At 44.0% G+C, this 17,838-nt stretch overlaps 2 protein-coding genes across 2 annotated transcripts in view; one reads left to right on the top strand and one right to left on the bottom strand.

Moving 5' to 3' along the window:
- Window positions 1-1,787: 1,787 nt before the first annotated feature.
- LOC310805656 (gremlin-2-like) lies at window positions 1,788-6,915 on the top strand (the record flags this gene model as incomplete). Its single annotated transcript, XM_083671441.1, has 2 exons — window positions 1,788-2,003; window positions 6,366-6,915. Exon 2 carries the CDS (start codon window positions 6,367-6,369, stop codon window positions 6,913-6,915), a length of 549 nt encoding a protein of 182 aa, XP_083527567.1. The 5' UTR covers window positions 1,788-2,003; window position 6,366.
- A 2,650-nt stretch (window positions 6,916-9,565) lies between these two features.
- Window positions 9,566-17,838, bottom strand: part of fmn2a (formin 2a) — a gene marked incomplete at both ends in the record, with an annotated part of 40,204 nt that continues 31,931 nt past the window's right edge. The window contains 5 exons of the mRNA XM_083672367.1: window positions 9,566-9,592; window positions 10,205-10,286; window positions 11,965-12,114; window positions 13,101-13,152; window positions 17,441-17,533. Of these exons, the coding sequence (XP_083528493.1) occupies window positions 9,566-9,592; window positions 10,205-10,286; window positions 11,965-12,114; window positions 13,101-13,152; window positions 17,441-17,533 (404 nt within the window). The remainder of the gene's footprint in view (window positions 9,593-10,204; window positions 10,287-11,964; window positions 12,115-13,100; window positions 13,153-17,440; window positions 17,534-17,838) is intronic.

The raw sequence follows: 17,838 nt of genomic DNA, 5'->3' as shown, positions 1-17,838 counted from the left end.
AGTCAGACCGTTACATCGCCAGGCGTCGCATGTCCAAGGAGAAGACTTGTTGTTCCTTTTACCTGATCTGTATTTCCAATATTCGAAGAGGCATTTTTTGGACTTGTAAAAGACATTGAGACCGGAAATGCCTTTGTGAAGAGAGTCAGTCCAATTCCGTCCACCACCATATCTTCTGGACCCGTCGGTCTTTTCCAGCTGAGCTAATGATGTCAAAAAAAAAAAAGAAAGAAAGAAAAAAAAAAAAAAAGAGAAAAAGATATGACATTATCGGAAAATCTATTCAAAATGTCGTTGCTACACCATAAATCACAGATACTTTGTCACGCTATGGGAAGTGTTGTGCGGTATATGCATATACAGTATATATTATGACATTACTTTTGCATTGATTTTATTGCACTACAATAATTAGCACAGTCTTCTTCATTGCACTTGTAGAGTCACATTCCAAAATGTCAAATGTCAAAATGTTCGGTCTTATGTAGAACGTAATTATTTGTAACTCTCTCCTGCATTTATTTTTATACCATACTTAAATACACTTTTACTTAAAATCTATTAAAGTTGGCCCTTTATCTGTTTCTGTTGTCTTGAGTTCTGAATCCATGTACTTTGTATTGACCAGCAGCATGAACATGAATGGTTGTGTTCTGTTTGTTTATGATCATCCTTCGTCCTTCGAAGGAGACGTTAAACCAAGATCCCGACTCCTGAGTGGTTAAAGATCAAATGGCGCTTATCGTACTAGTGTCCTTGCTAAATTCACAATCTGGCCGTCATACACAGAACTATCGTGGCCACCTAATCATCCCTTGCTTTCAATTGGCTCATTTACCCCCCTCTCCTCCCCCCTGCAACTATTCCCCAGGTCGTTTCTGCAAATGAAAATATATTCTCCATCAATTTACCTGGTAAAAAAAAAATCATGCCGACTTTACCCAGTTTACTGTAGGGACAGCTGCAGTTCCAGCTGTCACCACAGTAATGGCCCAGAGTTCTACACTGCCATCTGGCTCTACCTTCAGGGAATATAGATTATGTCATGTTTTGTCAAATGAATTATGTATTATCATACACATTGAGATCAGGCTTCCTCATCAGATATAGATACCAGTGATATTTAATTTTGTTTTAAAGTAAAAAAATAAATAAAAAATATATATCGAATGAATGTGTCACTTATCCAAGTTTGAGTAGCCTCGTCAGTTGAGATCACTTTTAGGCAACATGGACCTTCGTGAGAGGGACAATAGTGACTCACGATTGCCTCACAGAATGCTTGTTTTTCTGACACTGTTGTTTATTGCTGACTCAGATGGTTATTAAAATTCTCACAAAGTGAGGAGTAAGAAAGGGAGTGATAGAATGAGACGGATAGAGGGAGTAAGGGAGAAACAGACTGACAGGGGAATTCAAGAGAGGAGAATCAGCAGTGAGTAAGAGAAACGCAGAGAGGGAGGATAAGGGAGAGAGAGAAAGTGAGAGAGAGAAAGTGAGAGAGAGAGAAAGAGAGGGAGAGAGAGAGTGAGAGAGAGAGGGGGGTATAAGAGAGAGGTAAGGCTTGGTTTGAGGTTTATGATCAGAGCCAATAGAAAGCCCTGGTCTATTGAGGAGGAAGCCGAGGAGAGACTCCTAACCCAGTGGGACACACAGACCCAGCAACACACACAGAGAGCAGCCTGAGATTTCACATAGAGACAGAGAGAGAGAGAGAGAGAGAGAGAGAGAAAGAGAGACAGAGAGAGAGAGAGAGAGAGAGAGAGAAAAAGGACAAACAGAGAGATGGACATTTGATCGAAAATCCAATCAAAGATAAAGACTTTTGAATACTTGTTGGAGAGAGAGAGAGAGTCAAACACACACAGACTTTCAGGGACACTCAACTGACACTCAACCTTGGCCGGTGGCGGCTGTTCCCATGGAAACCCCAGCAGGACTCCCTCTCCAGGACCAGTGAGGATGGACAGCCAGCCCTGACGGAGGGGACACTGTGGCAAGAGGTAGGCTTCAGTCACCCTGTCAAGTACATGTCAAGTACAGGGGAGGCTGGTGGAGGTAGAAAACGGAGGACGGGCTCATTGTAATCCATTGCTCATTCCGTTCCCATGCATTACGATGAGCCCGTCCTCCGATTTCTACCTTCACCAGTCTCCCCCGGTCAAGTACAGTATAGTGTGTCAGAGAGAGAGCTCTCATTGACCATAAAACAGTAAAACTTTATGAACATTTGAGTTTAACAGCTGTTTAGACTGAAGTGAGAAGGTGAGGCAGAGGTGTGACAAGGTTGATGTACATATTAGATTGATCAAATTGTAGAGGAGTAATTACAGCGGGTTATGTGTGTCTGCAATAAAGTGTTTGTGTGTGTGTGTGCCTGTCTGTACATGTATGTGTGAGAATATGCATGTATGTGAGTGTATGTACGCTATGCTAGCTTGCTCACTGCTCTGGTGACTGCTCCACCTTGCACGGTTGTTGGCTCTGATGTTCAATATAAACACACACACACACACACACACACACACACACACACACACACACACACACACACACACACACACACACACACACACACGTTACATCTTAGACATCGTCACTAGAGCTTAAGAGTCACCACCTCTATTCATGGTCAAACAATATAGCTAGTTAGATAGAGCCTTCATATGTACCTCCAAATAGGAAAGAAAATGAGAAATCAAGACAGGAAACATAACAATTTTGTGTGACATACAGTACAGGCCCTCACTGTACCATGCAGGGGAGGCTGGTGGAAGAAGAAATCAGAGGACACACGTGGTGTTTGATACCATTCCCTATTCCATTCCAATCCCAATTCCATTCCATGTATTACAATGAGCCCATCGTCCGATTTCTACCTCCACCAGCCTCCCCTGCATGGCACAGCCCTGTTACTGATCCATAGGACGGGTACAGTACAGTACATCTCTTCTACTACTGAGGGGTTCAGAGACCGAGTTCCTCTCCAAACTGCAGGGGAACATCTCTCAGCTGGTACTCATTATGAAGATGGATTGTGGTGACAAATGATTGTCCAAACAGCTCTGGGCCTCCTCATGGCATGTTGGCATTTGACACATCCACCAAAAACCTTCAAAATGGAGGTTTTCTCTGGTAATGAGCCACTAGAGCCCAGTTTGACAAAACACAAGTCGCAATTGGAGATAATAACATGCTTACCCTGAATAATTGGTAATTAGTTGAAGTAAAAACATTTCAGTTTTCTCTCTCTCTCTCTTTCTCTGTGTGTGTGTGTGTGTGTGTGTGTCTGTTTGTGTGTGTCTCTGTGTGTATGTGTGTGTGTATTTGTGCATGTATGTGCGTGTGTGTACGTGCGTGTGTGTGCGTGTGTGTCTGTTTGTGTGTGTCTCTGTGTGTATGTGTGTGTGTATTCGTGCATGTATGTGCGTGTGTGTACATGCGTGTGTGTGAGTGAGAGAGAGAGAGAGCAGGCCTAGGCCTGTTCTTGCTCTTATAAGGTAAATCACCTTTAAGATCTGTGTTTAAATGGGTAATTTAAAGCTAAATAGTGACTACATACAGTAATTGCCAATTAGCAAGGGATTCTTATTCTACAGTCTGGTTATTATTTGTTGGCCTTTGAACTGACATTGTTGGTTTTCTCCAGTTCAGTCGCTAGTCCTGTGGTCCAGGCATCAGTCCATTCAGGTGGAGCCACTGGAATGTGTAATTGTGATAGATATCACAGCTCAAAGTTGCGGTTGCCAATAAGTTATTGTTATTCTGAGATACAGTTGTTCCAGTATTTGTGGACCCAGGGTCTGCCACAGTCCAGTGAAGCAAAGCCCCATCTAGAACTTTGTGGTTCTGATAAAACATAGCCTGTGTATATTTGTGGACCACTGGTCCTACCAGACAGTGAAATAGATAGCATGGTCCAGTTCTGCTTTGTATCAGCATTAATATACAAACCACAGTCTCCGGTTCCACAACTCCACAACGATTGGTTGAGGTGTGGGTGGGTGGTGGTGGGGGGGGGGGGGGGGGGGGGGGGGGGGGGGGGGTGGAGGCGGGGGCAGCAAGCACAGTCAAGACGAAATAGTTTGTTTTGTTTTCCAACATTCTCTCTGTACACTATCATTAACCACCCCCACCCCCACCCCCACCCCCACCAAGCCTCTACCTCCCTCCGCCCCCACTAAACCGCAATTTGTCTTGCTAAGAGATTGATGACGATAGCTGGCAGGGTCAGCGGTATCGTACTTAGGCAGAGTTTGGAGGTGGAGAGGGACCGAGGCAGTGACTGTATAAGCCATTTGTCATCTGCTGTGTACACAGTCAAGACGTCCCCCAAACCCCAACCCCCCCTTGGGCCTTGTAACTCAGCAGACCTAGGAGTGAGGCAGCCTTCTCGAATGAAGGGGAGACATTAGAAGGAAGCATATGTACTGTCCATGACCAAAGGGTTCATCCATTTAGATCAGTAGTCACCGGAGTTGAGAGATATTTCACAGACAAAGGGGGTCATGACTTTAAGATACAGCCAGGGCCGGAAGGAAACAGCATGATTCGTTTTTGATGCTGTGTGGTCTTTTCTTTTGGTCTGTGTGTGTATGTGTGTGTGTGTGTGTGTGTGTGTGTGTGTGTGTGTGTGTGTGTGTGTGTGTGTGTGTGTATGTGTGTATTCAGTTCCAGTCTTTGAGCACCCCCATGGCTCTTGATGGGACTGTTGAGGTGTGACTGCCCCCCCTCCCCCCCTCCTCCCCTCCCTCCCCTCCTGTAACCACCACCATCCACCCGTCCTCTGACTCCCTACCCCCCCACCTCCCCTCTAACCTCCTGGTTCCTGAGTCCACTTCATTACCCTCTCAGCGTCTGAGACCCAGTGGACACAGCTGCTCTGTAGATTACCAGTTTAAGCACTGGGACAGTCACATTGAGACAGAGACAGCACTTGGTGCTTAACAGGGCAGAACCGCCGTGACCCAGGGTCAAGAGCAGAAACAGAGCCGAGACACAAACCCAAAGTGGATTATGATAAAGCCATTTGTCCGCCATCAAAGTGAGTCCAAGTCCAGGGAAATGGAAAGAGGATGTCGAAAATTTGCACAGCAAAGAAGACTGGGGGGAACAGGAGCGGCCAAAGGCCTTGAGGCAGTTGGTTCACATTCAGAATTCTGACTGAAATGTCATACAATACTCTTTAAGAACAACATCTGTTGCAAAGATGCCTGAGTGATGGTCAAAAATGTACTGGCATTAACACTGACAGTTATGTACATATGATACATACCAGCAATCCTCTGAAGTAGTCTGAAAACAAAGGTATTGAAATGAGTAACCTCTACAGCAAAGTTAGATGTGTGTGTGTGCATGCGTGCGTGTGTGTGTATGTGTGCGTGCGTGCGTGTGTGTGTGTGTGTGTGTTTATGAAAGGTTTCATCTCTGTCACATATCTCACGTGCAGAGCCAAAGCCCTGCCAGGTCACTCTCAGTTCAGTTCACTCTGCCTGGTCCTAGTGTGGAGATGGCGACCCACAGGGCACCCACCTCCACCCCCACCCCTAATAACATTCAGATGGGCCCTCTAATGCATGTTTACATATCTGTGGCGTAGTTCACGACTAGAGTAAGCAAAGCCCTAATTATTTTACCCGGCGACGAGACCAATAAAATCAACTTCCCTTTCTCGTTATGGGTGTTTAAGTGCCTCCTTTGATGACAAGATGTGTTTATTGTTAGAGGAGTTGTGCAGCTGAGAAGAAAGCAAATACAAGTAATGACACAGAGATGTTGACGAATGGAGATGCAGATGACAGATTAATTCCCCTGAAGGATGAGGCAGTTTGAGTACGGTTATACACACTGACACTCACACAGATACACGCACTAAACACTCACACAGATACACGCACTAAACACTCACACAGACACACGCACTAAACACTCACACAGATACACACACTAAACACTCACACAGATACACGCACTAAACACTCACACAGATACACACACTAAAAACAAACATGCGTGAGTGGAATTGGTAGATACATACAGTAGTAGACCCATCCTCCAGCCAATGTAGAAAGATTCCAAAAGGTCACTGTACAGTTTTTTACCTTTGTTACTGTAAAACTTGAGAATCAATCTTCTCATACCTCTAGTACAGAAGAGGCTGGTAGAGGTAGAAATCGGAGGACGGGCTCATTGTAATGCATGGAACGGACTGAGGAATGGCATCAAACACATATTTGATACCGTTCCTCATTCCATTCCCTGCACAATGAGCCTCTCCTCCGATTTCTACCTCCACCAGCCTCCCCTGCTCTAGTAGGTTTAACAGTAACATAACTGATTTCTCTCTTCTCTCTCTCCTCTCTTAGAATGTTCTGGAGAATCACTCTCCTAGTGCTATTGGCTGGGGTGCTCTGCATCGCCATGGAAACCAGGAAGCCCCGCCCCCAGGGCTCCATCCCCTCCCCGTACAAGACCAAAGGCAACCTGTCGGAGCGTCAGCGGCTGTTGTTGCTGCAGAAACCCCAAGCCCTGTCGTCAAGCCGGGAGGCCCTGGTCGTCACAGAGCGCCGGTACCTCCGACGTGACTGGTGCAAGACGCAGCCCCTCCGCCAGACGGTCAGTGAGGTGGGCTGCCGCAGCAGGACGGTGGTCAACCGCTTCTGCTACGGCCAGTGTAACTCTTTCTACATCCCCCGCCACATGGGTCCCAGCACGGGCCACGGAGGCCGGCGGAGCCACAACAAGGCCCAGGAGCCGTTCCAGTCGTGTTCCTTCTGCAGACCGCACCGGGTCACCCAGCTCACGGTCCAGCTGGAGTGCCCGGGCCTGCAGCCTGCCTTCCGCCACCGCAAGGTGCAGCGCGTCAAACAGTGCCGCTGCATGTCGGTGGACGTTGGCGGTCCGGGAAAACTGTGAGGAGCAGGAGGAGGAGGAGGAGGAGGAGGAGAAGGAGGGCAAACCAGACTGTGAACATGACTGTAGCACCGTAAACCCAGACCGTGGAGGCATCATGACCATGATGTGAATATAAATGTACTGTAGACATGACTGGGATGAGGTCGTCATTCTCCTAACAGGAGAGATATGGGATTATTCGTCATCACAGGGACGTTTGACTATGTACACTATGTCTACAGGCCTCACAAGAAAATGACCCCTGAACAGGGGAGGCTGGTGGAGGTAGAAATCGGAGGACCGGCTCATTGTAATGGAATGCAATGAGGAGTGTTTGATACCGTTCTTCATTCTATTGCATGCATTACAATGAGCCCATCCTCCGATTTCTACCTCCATCAGCCTCCCCTGCCCCTGAACATGCAGCTCAGAGAAGTGGTCCAGGGGTGACGACATGGACAAAGCTATTCTAATTACATAAATTGTTCAGTGAAGAGACCAGTGGATGTACTACAACCACTGTAGAAGGAGCTGGGGATGTTGGACATGATTCATCCAGTCTTTGTAAAACTGTTTATTTTTTGCATCAATCAACAACACATTTGAGTCCAACTCGTTCGACCACATGAAAACTCTTGGGTCTTTTGACTATGAACTTTTTTGTTTACTACCATCTGCTCCTTGCTATAACAAATCTACGAACTGGTGCGTTTGGCTTTAGAGGAGATATACTGAGTATATGAACCAATAGACACAAGGGGCTATATTTTAACCACGCAAAAAACTGTCTTAGTGCAAACTCAGCACTGGCGAGGGATGCTGGTGGTTGGCGCTATGGGGTGTGTCTGAAATATTTGTACTGTTTTCAAGGCCCGAATTTTTCAGTGCACCGAATGGCACTTGACCTGCTCTTTGTCATGAACACGCCTCTCTTACCGTTACTCCACCCACCTGAGTGCAGGCGAGATGCCTGTGTTTGGACTTCGTTGGACGTTGGTTTTGTTCCAGCTGCAAATAGAGCCCAAGAGCTGCTCAATAACTGATAGTGGAACTCATGCGTGTATGGTCAGAGCAGTGATGTCGATGGGGTCTACCAGGGGACACTAAGCTGCCACTGAGGGTTCAGACAGGGATATCCTCAGAGGCTAGCTAATGCTAGCTAACTATGTATCTACCTGTGGATTCAAGCTTCACGTGAAACAATTCACACACATATCAAACTATTCATTAAAGAAATTATATATTGTTATATCGTGTTTACCTGATGTACCATAAGAATATACATGTGTACTGTATGTCAAAAAGATAAGACTATATATTAAATCTATTTTGTGTAAAATACCTGTGTATTTGAGTGCACATAATGCCATTTCAAAGGATGTACAGTACCGTAGTTGACTAACTTGATGATCGACATGGTAGAAACAACAACACTGACATCTTTAGTACTGACATCAGACTTATTTATTTCAAATAAATAACATTCTATCAGGAACAAAGGCGTTCAATCGAAACCATGTTGTTATTGCACATAGGGACACAGTCACCAAACAGCTCTAAAATGCTCCAACAGAAGAGCAAGTCACACATACAGATTGCATATCACATAAAACATAGATGATAATGATGGTCAGTCTATATCAGATCAAAATCACTATTTTAATATATATGGTCCATTTGAAGAATAAAAAAGAGAATATAGAGAATCGGATGGCAGAAATATTCCTTAGCAGCTAAGCTCAATGTGCAGTAGTTCATAATAAGTCATCGCAATAACCTCCATTGTATCATTAATCTATATTAAACTATATCATTGTCTTATGATTGTCACAACTCAGGTTTTTGACAACGCAGGACAGGTTTCTATACAGGTTATAATCTCCAGAGCATTATCTTATTGAATGTTTTTTCACCATGGGCTACTTCAGTGTGCTTTAAGGCACTTGCTGTCTGGCAGGCTAACTAGCAGAAGCACAAGCTCACTGTTGTGCTCTTCAATGGAAGGTGTTGGATAGCAGTGGAGGCTGGTGGAGGTAGAAATGAGAGGACGGGCTCATTGTAATGCATGAAATGGAATGAGGAGTGGTATCATTTTTAATACCATTCCTCATTCCATGCCATCCATTACAATAAGCCCATGCTCCGATTTCTGCCTTCAACAGCCTCCACTGATGGAAAGAGGGGATTTGATGGCTTGTTATTCTTTGTAAAACACAATTGTTTTAACCGGTGTCCTCTTTTAAATACTACAGGGATAGGCTGGGTAGTGGATACCACTACATATTATTTGGTCACTGTATGTTGAAAAACAATATATATTTTTAGCAGCTGTCTCAAAAGAAATCCAACATTTAGTCTAAATTCAATCTGTAATACTTTCTTTGGACAGCCATACTACAGTATATGTAAACACAGAATGACTCATTCTTGTATAGATTGTATCAAACCAAATGACTCTGTGTACTGTACGCCAATATCTCTGACTTCATCACCCCGAACAAGAACCATCCGGGTTGGACATACTAACACTGAGTCAGATGAAAGAACAACACAGAAAGAGATAACAGAACAGAAACATAATGGAAAGACAATGGCTAACAGCCACATTAGATTGTGTTTATCTCGCTTGTGCAAAGTTATCCTGGTTAAAGACTTCCAAAGACACAAAGACTCAGATCTTCTGACCCAGTTTGGCTTTCTGTGGAACACAGAGCAGGTGAGTTACAGAAGTGACAATGTCCCTGCCAGACCTGGGCAAAATATATATTCAAAATGGTTTCAAATATTTGTTCAACTTCTGAGACAGTTCCAGTGCTTCCATTGTGCTTGACAAGGAATTCAAACACCCCATGTTTTTTTGTAAAATATGTTTCAAATATTCAAATACGCATTTTGCCCAGGTCTTGTCTCTGCATGCTCACATTGAATGGAGTCACTAAATGCTGCACTTACTCACAGGGAGAGAGGGGGGAGTGAGGGGGGAGAGAGGGGGGAGTGACGGATGAGGAAGGACATTGAAACAGACAAGGGGAGGCTGGTGGAGGTAGAAATCAGAGGACGGGCTCATTATAATGCATGGAATAGAATGAAGAATGGTATCAAACACGTGTTTGATACCATTCCATATTCCTTTCCATGCGTTACAATGAGCCTGTCCTCTGATTTCCACCTCCACCAGCCTCCCCTGGAACAAAGAGATACTAGAGATGGTGAGAAAGTGCAACGAGAGGGATTGGAAAGGGGAACGGTTATGGGAAAAAAGCGAGGGAAAAAGTAGACAGAACTGTCTGGAATGGAGCATGCTACTCACTATTCCGGAGGCGTGTTTGGGTTTCACACTGTATGAGGCCTTCTCCCTTGCTTGTTTGATGCACTCCTCTGCCATTTTCAACCTGAAAGGGGACCAACAACTGAAGTGGACATGTGAAACAACTGAAGCGGACATGTGAAACGTGACATGTACACACTCACACTTGAATTGGAAATGTACCCTCTCTCAGAGATGCATCAGTGGAGGTGGACGGAGGTCAGAGGACGGCTCATTGTAAAGCACGGAACGGAATGAGGAACGGTATCACACACGTTTGATACCATTCCTCATTCTGTTCCATGCATTACAATGAGCCCGTGATCGGATATCTACCTCAACCAGCCTCCCCCGAGATGGGCATTTTTGCAGATGAACATCAACAGCATATTCATGTGAGATTCTCCAGGCTGGGCTTAAGTCTGTGGTGTTTACGTAGCAGAAAGTTATGTGTTGCCATTCCCTCTGTCTCAATCTAACATACTGTAACGACTCTGTTTAAGGCCTGTTAGCTTCTCTGCCAAGGGAGTTAACTCTCTTGTGTGGTAGCTAGTGCTAGCAGTTTGTCAGCTAAAGGTTGTGAGTTCGATACCTGCTTAACCCCACAATTACTGTATAGAGACAGCTCCAAACCAGTCAGTGACACTGCTGGTTACAAGCCATACTGTTTGATGGTGAGAAGATACAGTCTAGTCTAGGAATCACCCTGTTGGGGTATGGGAGACTGCATTGCACATGCATTTTTGGGTACGATAAAACAAGGGCAAAGAGTTTGTTCTTACAGACTTGTTCTTATCATATTTTCCTACTGAATAAGCAAAGCGTGTGACATTTCCGTTTATTTTACAAATGCATATCATAATCGAATCTATATTCAGCGAAACGGAAAACATTTTATTTGCTGACTTTTATAAATGGTATCTACATACCCATCAAACCACGGGAAGCTAACTGAGTCACTCTTGTGGTCTTTTCATTAGTACGGTTAATAAACAGATTAGGGTCATTTCAACCCCTCTCTCATTTTGTCTATGGATTTGTATCACTGATATGATCTAATAGTGACCACATGACCAGTGCTAGTGAAAACACATTTTTTAGGCATCTTTCCAAAGGTAGAGATTCATCTTTGACTCCTAACTTGCAGCTCAATACCAGACCTCACAAGTAGAATTTAAATCACTTCTCACAGAAATAGACAATTAACACCTACAGTACGATATGGGAGTCAAAATGAAATAATGATGTGTCTACTGCATACTGTGTTGAGGGGTGAGAGAAGAACCGTTGATAGACAATCTGTTGCCACAGCATCTTCTTGTCACAACAAACAGCCTTCTGAAGGGGAAGCGTAAAGGATATCCAAAGGAGTCCTGAATTTGACCTCAGTCAAGGTGATTCCTGCTTCTACACACTCAGCTGACAGATGCAATGTCAAGATAAATGTGCCTGATGAAGGGTAAACGTTCATTGTGCGTGCAGGTCTTTGTCCATATATGCAGGACAATGACGTATGGTATATATGTATACTGTAGATACGATAGATAAAAGGACCAGTGGAGACTGGTGGAGGTAGAAATTGGAGGACAGACTGATTGTAATGCATGGCATGCATCGAATGGAATGAGGAATAGTATCAAACTCATTCCATTCCATGCATTACAATGAGCCCGTCCTCCGATGTCTACCTCCAACCAGCCTCCCCTGTTGTAGATATAATAGGACAGCGTAGCCTGTAGAACACCTCCTCAATGAATCCTTACCGTTCCTGTAACATCAGCTTGTTTTCCTTCTTCCACTGCTCTTTGAAGTCGGTGGAGAACTCATGCCATACAGAGAACAGGGTGTTGGGAGAGACCTCCTTCTCCCCCCCCTTGGGTTTGACGGAAAAGAACACGCTCAGCTCCACGAAACTAAGGACGGAGAACCAAAACATGACATCAAAACCAACACATCACAACACCAGATTGCAGAGAAACGTTTACGTTTACTTAAGTCATTGCGAAACGGATCGGCTTATCATAAAATGTGCCAAATACGAAAGTTAAGCTTAGAAAAATAAGTATTAATAGTGATATGTGAGAATGCTAACTTAAGATGACTGGGTATTATTAAAATATGAAAGTGTATGCCACAATGGAATTCTTTTCTAAGTCGATACGGCGAAGCTGTTTGTTCTTCCACGCAGATTGAATTCTTGGAGTTAAAGTTTGTAAACCCTTTAAAGGAAATGAAACTTCTCTGAAACAAGTCTCTTTGAGGTGAGTGGAAGAGAGAGAGAGAGAGAGAGAGAGAGAGAGAGAGAGAGGGATAAAGAGAGAGGAGAGAGAGAGAGAGAGGCAGAAAGAGAGAGGAGAGAGAGAGAGAGAGAGGAAGACATAAAGGTGAGAAAGATACATGTAGAGAAAGAAAGAGTGCAGAAGTGAAAGTGACAAATGCCCTGGTTTTGCGCTTGATCAATACTCTGGACAGGTTGTGGACTCATTGTTTGGAGTTTGCTGTAAACATTCCTAGCTAGTGTTAACAGAAGTCTGGAGCCACAGCTGTCTCCTCCCGCTCTGCTTAGATAAACAACACAGACACTGGGGCCATCAGTCTAACACAGAACCTGCAGTATGAGGCACATGTACAATACCACGTATCCTATGGATCAGGGGAGGCTGGTGGAGGTAGAAATCGGAGGACGGGCTCATTGCATGGAATGGAATGAGGAATGGTACCATTCCTCATTCCATTCCATGCATTACAATTAACATGTTCATTGTCATAGGCCAAAGATGATCATCATCCTAAGATATGAACAGTTAATCAATACTGTCTTGGGCATCAGCATTTTGCATAGAAAGACAATCTGGACAGTTTCTTTGAATACAGTTTGATCAAGTTTGTTTGTTCTTACATCTTCTGGGTGTCCGCTAGATGTGTTTCTTCTGCCTCCAGCTCAGTTTTTGCTGTAAGAGAAAACATATTGCATGCATAACTTTACTGATGAGTAGATCATTATTATTCATATTTCTCATAGAGGTAAAATGGCTTCCACCAGTTCAAACAGGACTCCACACATGGATACTGTATCACTCACACATGCCATCATCAGCCAAATCCTCAGGCTATAAGCCAGCATTGTAAGACTCACTCTCTCCTATAAACCATGGCAGAAGACAGCAGCACCACTTTCTGAAAGCCTAAGACAGACAGTGGAATTCCAGAAGATATCCTAAGCCTTAGTCTTGCCTAATATCCTTTGCTTAATTGTTCACATTTCTGCAGAAATATAAGGGAGATCGTGTTATATTGTCTCTCCAATATTGCTTCCCTTATTCTAGGAAAAAAACAAAACAGTTGTGGTTTTGAAGCCAACTGGAAACCAACATCTCAATGTTTTTCTTAGCTTCACTGAATATTACTTGCCAATGATTATTACCTTCCTAAGTGGGGATATGAGAGCCCAGTGCTATATGGTAAATATGACTTGAGAAATGTTTTCAGTACTGTCTTCAAGGGATGATCTCTTTAGCCGTAGCAGCCTAAAACCATTAACTGATCTGAGATGACCTTTAGCCTTTTCATTGCTTTCCAAGACGTCCACGGCAGCAGACGGATCGGGAATATTTCCTGGCATGGACCTCCGGTTTGCCTTTATCCAAGGAATATCAAATCGCTCCGTATAATTGAAGCCAGAGCCACATCTAAGGAACACTGACATTGCGGATGGGACCGTCACATTGGACCACGGCTCCCTGAACTAAATCATCCTCTAAGCGGTCCGTTCTCTTACATGTACATCTGCTTCCTGTTTGCTCATCAATAACCAATCAGAGATCAGGGAACAATAGATGACATCAGATTGATGCAACAGCACAATATCAAATCCATGTCAAATGTCAATGGTCTCAAAATCTAAAACATGAATGCAGTGATTTATAATTCCTCATATCATACCACAGAAGTATACCATAAAAGTATCATCAACAAAATAAATAACGATTTAAATGAAACACTTTTTGGGTCTTGAAGGCGGACAAACCAAGTCTGCCCACCCCCCGCCGCCCCCCTCCCCACCCCCCTCTTTCAATCCCTTCCCCTGAAGTGCCTAATAGATGTATTCATTTACAGTGTTATTAAAGCCTCATGCTATTTAGGCCCTGGTCAACAGAGATGAGATGTCCATTTCATACATTTTGGCCGTTTTTTTACGGACAACTTTCCAAACTTTCCAAAGTTTGTTTGTCAGTTTAGCCAATTAGAGGTTTCATATTGAGTTGCTAGGTTGCATTGTTCAGTTGCTAGGTTGTTTCAAATGTCACGCCTGAATTCCAAAACGTCCTCATCAACCCTTCTTATTGTAAGTGCCGATCTATAAGGCTCTACAACAACATTCAACAGATTCATTGACACCGCGGCTTCTTCCTCAACAGACATCCCTACTGGCCAATGCAGTAGTCAGGACCAGAGAGGTAATGGAACCAGTATTTCTTATCTCTATGTCCATCAGAAACAGATTATCACATGGCCAGTGTCCTGTAGAGGGGCATACAGGCTTCATCAAAGGCTTGCATGCATGAGAATTTGTGAAACGAGCGGGGAAAATCGAGCTAGACCAAACAGTGGAGCTCCTACGAGTCGGCTTCCACTGTTTTTCTGTGGTTAGTTTCATGGTCAGAAAATAAACAAGAGTGGTCGAAACTGTGGAGCCAGAAACTGTTTAACCCCGGGCTTTAGAAATTATAGAAATAACAAAAATAAGACATTGCTGTTGTTCTTTTTTTTTTGTAACTTTTTTTGCCGCAGGAGGCACCCACCCAGCGAATTCCGTCTGGAGCCGTCTGAGTCACATGTCCGTGTAACAACGAACATTCCGCCCTCTGAGGACAACCTCGTCATTTGCATCAAAGAGGAAAACCCAATATTTCTTTCGGAGAGATGCTTTCATCCTATACACCCCCCCCCACCTCTCTCTCTCTCTCTTTCTCCCTCTCTCTCTCTCTCTCTCACTCTCACTCTCTCTCCCTTTAAACTGGGACTCAAGGACAGGACAGTGAGTGACACAGAGGGACAACATGTGCTACAGATTACTATAGTTCTCATTTGAATACAAAAGCACTTGAGAAGGGGCCAGCGAGTTGTCGAAATGGCCTGACACAAGGCTTAAGGAACAATAAGAGAGACGTTTGACATGTTATTATTACAAGCATGCCAACCACATCGTTTGAAGGGGATCATAATATCAGAATAGAGTTATGGTTGTAGATATTTAGAGTACATGGAGAGTTGGTTATTTTTTGTTCTGTTGTGATGAGCTTAACATTCAGACACTGTAGCCTCTAGACCTGGGCCAAACACATGTCAAATTAACGATGAAAAACTATGTTTTAAATGAAAAGTTATGGCGAGTCAAAAGCCGCAAAAGCCAGGAAATTCTAAATGAGCACCACCACCCATAACTTCACTGATGCACGAACAAGGTTTTCCAAAAACCTTAAAGCACACAGCTTTGATACCTTCTACCTGCTATAGTGCTGTATGTTGGTCTACTGTATAAACGACGATTGCCAAAATATTTTCAAATGCAGGGCCTGTTTTAGTTTGCCAATGGAATAATCCCAAAAGTGCTAAACCAAAACAAAATCAAGAGGCATAATACCTAAGATACCTTCAAATATTTGGATGTATGCAGGTCGGATGTCAATGCACTTGGACAGATATTACTAAGTGAGTTAGAGTGGGTGAGATGCGGGGTGAAGATATATCGTGCTCAAGGGCAGCCTGTGGAAACGTTCTGAGAGGAAGGGTGATAGAAAACACACTGCAGTCAAACAAAAACAAACATGGATGTCCGTAGAGGGAACGCGCTAGGTGGGTTCATCATCAGTGCTTGTTCCACGACTAATTCATCATGCCTGTTTTAACTGCACTCTAGGTAAACACCTCCCCCAAACTGTTTATTTGAGGTCCTGATATGAGAGTGAGTGAGTGATGGAGAGAATGAGGCTTCTTCTGGGGAGGTTGCAGAACAAGGGAGGCTGGTGGAGGTTTGATACCATTCCTCATTCCATTCCATGAGCCCGTCCTCCGATTTCTACCTCCACCAGCCTCCACTGGCAGAGAAAGAGGGAAAGGGGGATGAAGAAGGGAACGTGGAGTGGAGGAGGTGAGGACTGAATGGCATCGAGAGGAAAAAGTGGGAAAAGAAGAAAGAGGAGGAGGTGGAATATAAATAGGAGGCAAGCTAGTTTGGTGCTCTCTCTCTCTCTCTCTCTCTCTCTCTCTCTCTCTCTCTCTCTCTCTCTCTCTCTCTCTCTCTCTCTCTCTCTCTCTCTCTCTCTCTCTGACAATCAGTTGTGTTTATGAAATAGACATCAAGTTGCTGCAAACAGTCCTCGCATTTCGAGTTGCTCCACATGAGTCTCGACCTGCAACCTCCGGATTGCCAACACACTTGTGCCAACATCTCTTCAAATACCCAATGTTATCCAGCTACGCCACTAAAAAGCTAGCAATTCAACAGTGCTGGAGGGGGTATTTGAACTTTTTCAAGTTCAATCATCTCAACTCAGTTACACTTACTCCAAAGGATTCCACACAATTAGTAACTATACCTAATAACTACATTTTTAGTAAACAATTACCAGCTCACTATGTAATGTCTGAATGGTTAATGGCTAATAGAGGATTATAAAACAAGCAAGCTGTTTTCAATGATCAATGATACGCTGTCTGGCTAACCTGGCCTGGGTGGGTACAGTATAATGTTTGGCCTGGCTGGATGGTTCCTTTGAGATAGTTTGTTTTTAAAGATAAAGACTGAGGTCAGAGCCTCAGCTACCAAGTGCTACTGAAACCGATCAGAACAGATGGACAACGTTGAGACAATAGCCATGAGTTATTCAATACAGTCTGGGATTAGGAGATATCCTCATGGAAACATTGTTGAATGATGGCCCGCTCTCCCAACACTGAACATTAACCAGGAGGAGGACTGAAGGACATTCGTCTTCATGGGACAGCTACTTAGAAGAGATAGCGTGATGATCAATGATTCGTCTCTATGCTCTAGAGACAAAATGGAGTCCTCATGTCAGATATCCTCACACTGTACATTATCCAGGGGGATACCTGAAGCATTAGTCATGGTAGGCCCAGATATATCTAGCTACCATACAGTTGCTCTAAGAACAGTAGGACGTCTCGTCTCTCATCTCTGGCTCCGGGCTCACTCTGAGAGCCAAAATGGCTGACCTTGGCTAAGGAAGGCTTCCATCTTGTCCTTGAAAGGTTGCAGGTGCTCTTCAGAGGAAACCTGGCACACTTTCTCTGTCTCCGCTGAGCATGCTGGGGAGGAGAAGAAGGCAGAAGAAAGTATGCTTTAATTACGCTTTCTGGTGAATAAAAGTGTTATGCTTCCATACACATAGTGCATAACAATATGCAAGTGCATTACACTATGTAGCTTAAATACAGTGGAACAGGGTTTTTTCATAACCAAAAAAAACACTGAGAATGTACCCTTAATTGCAGAATCACCAATAGGTCAGCTGAATTGGAGGCTTCTGGAGGTAGAAATCGGAGGACAGGCTCATTGTAATGCATGGAACGGAATGATGAATGGTATCAAACGTGTGTTTCCTATTCCTTAT

The sequence above is a fragment of the Argentina silus genome (genome assembly GCF_951799395.1).
Source record: "Argentina silus genome assembly, chromosome: 6".
Classification (NCBI taxonomy): Eukaryota; Metazoa; Chordata; class Actinopteri; order Argentiniformes; family Argentinidae; genus Argentina; species Argentina silus.
Note: the sequence above shows the minus strand (reverse complement) of the source record. Positions and strands in the feature narration are given on the sequence as shown.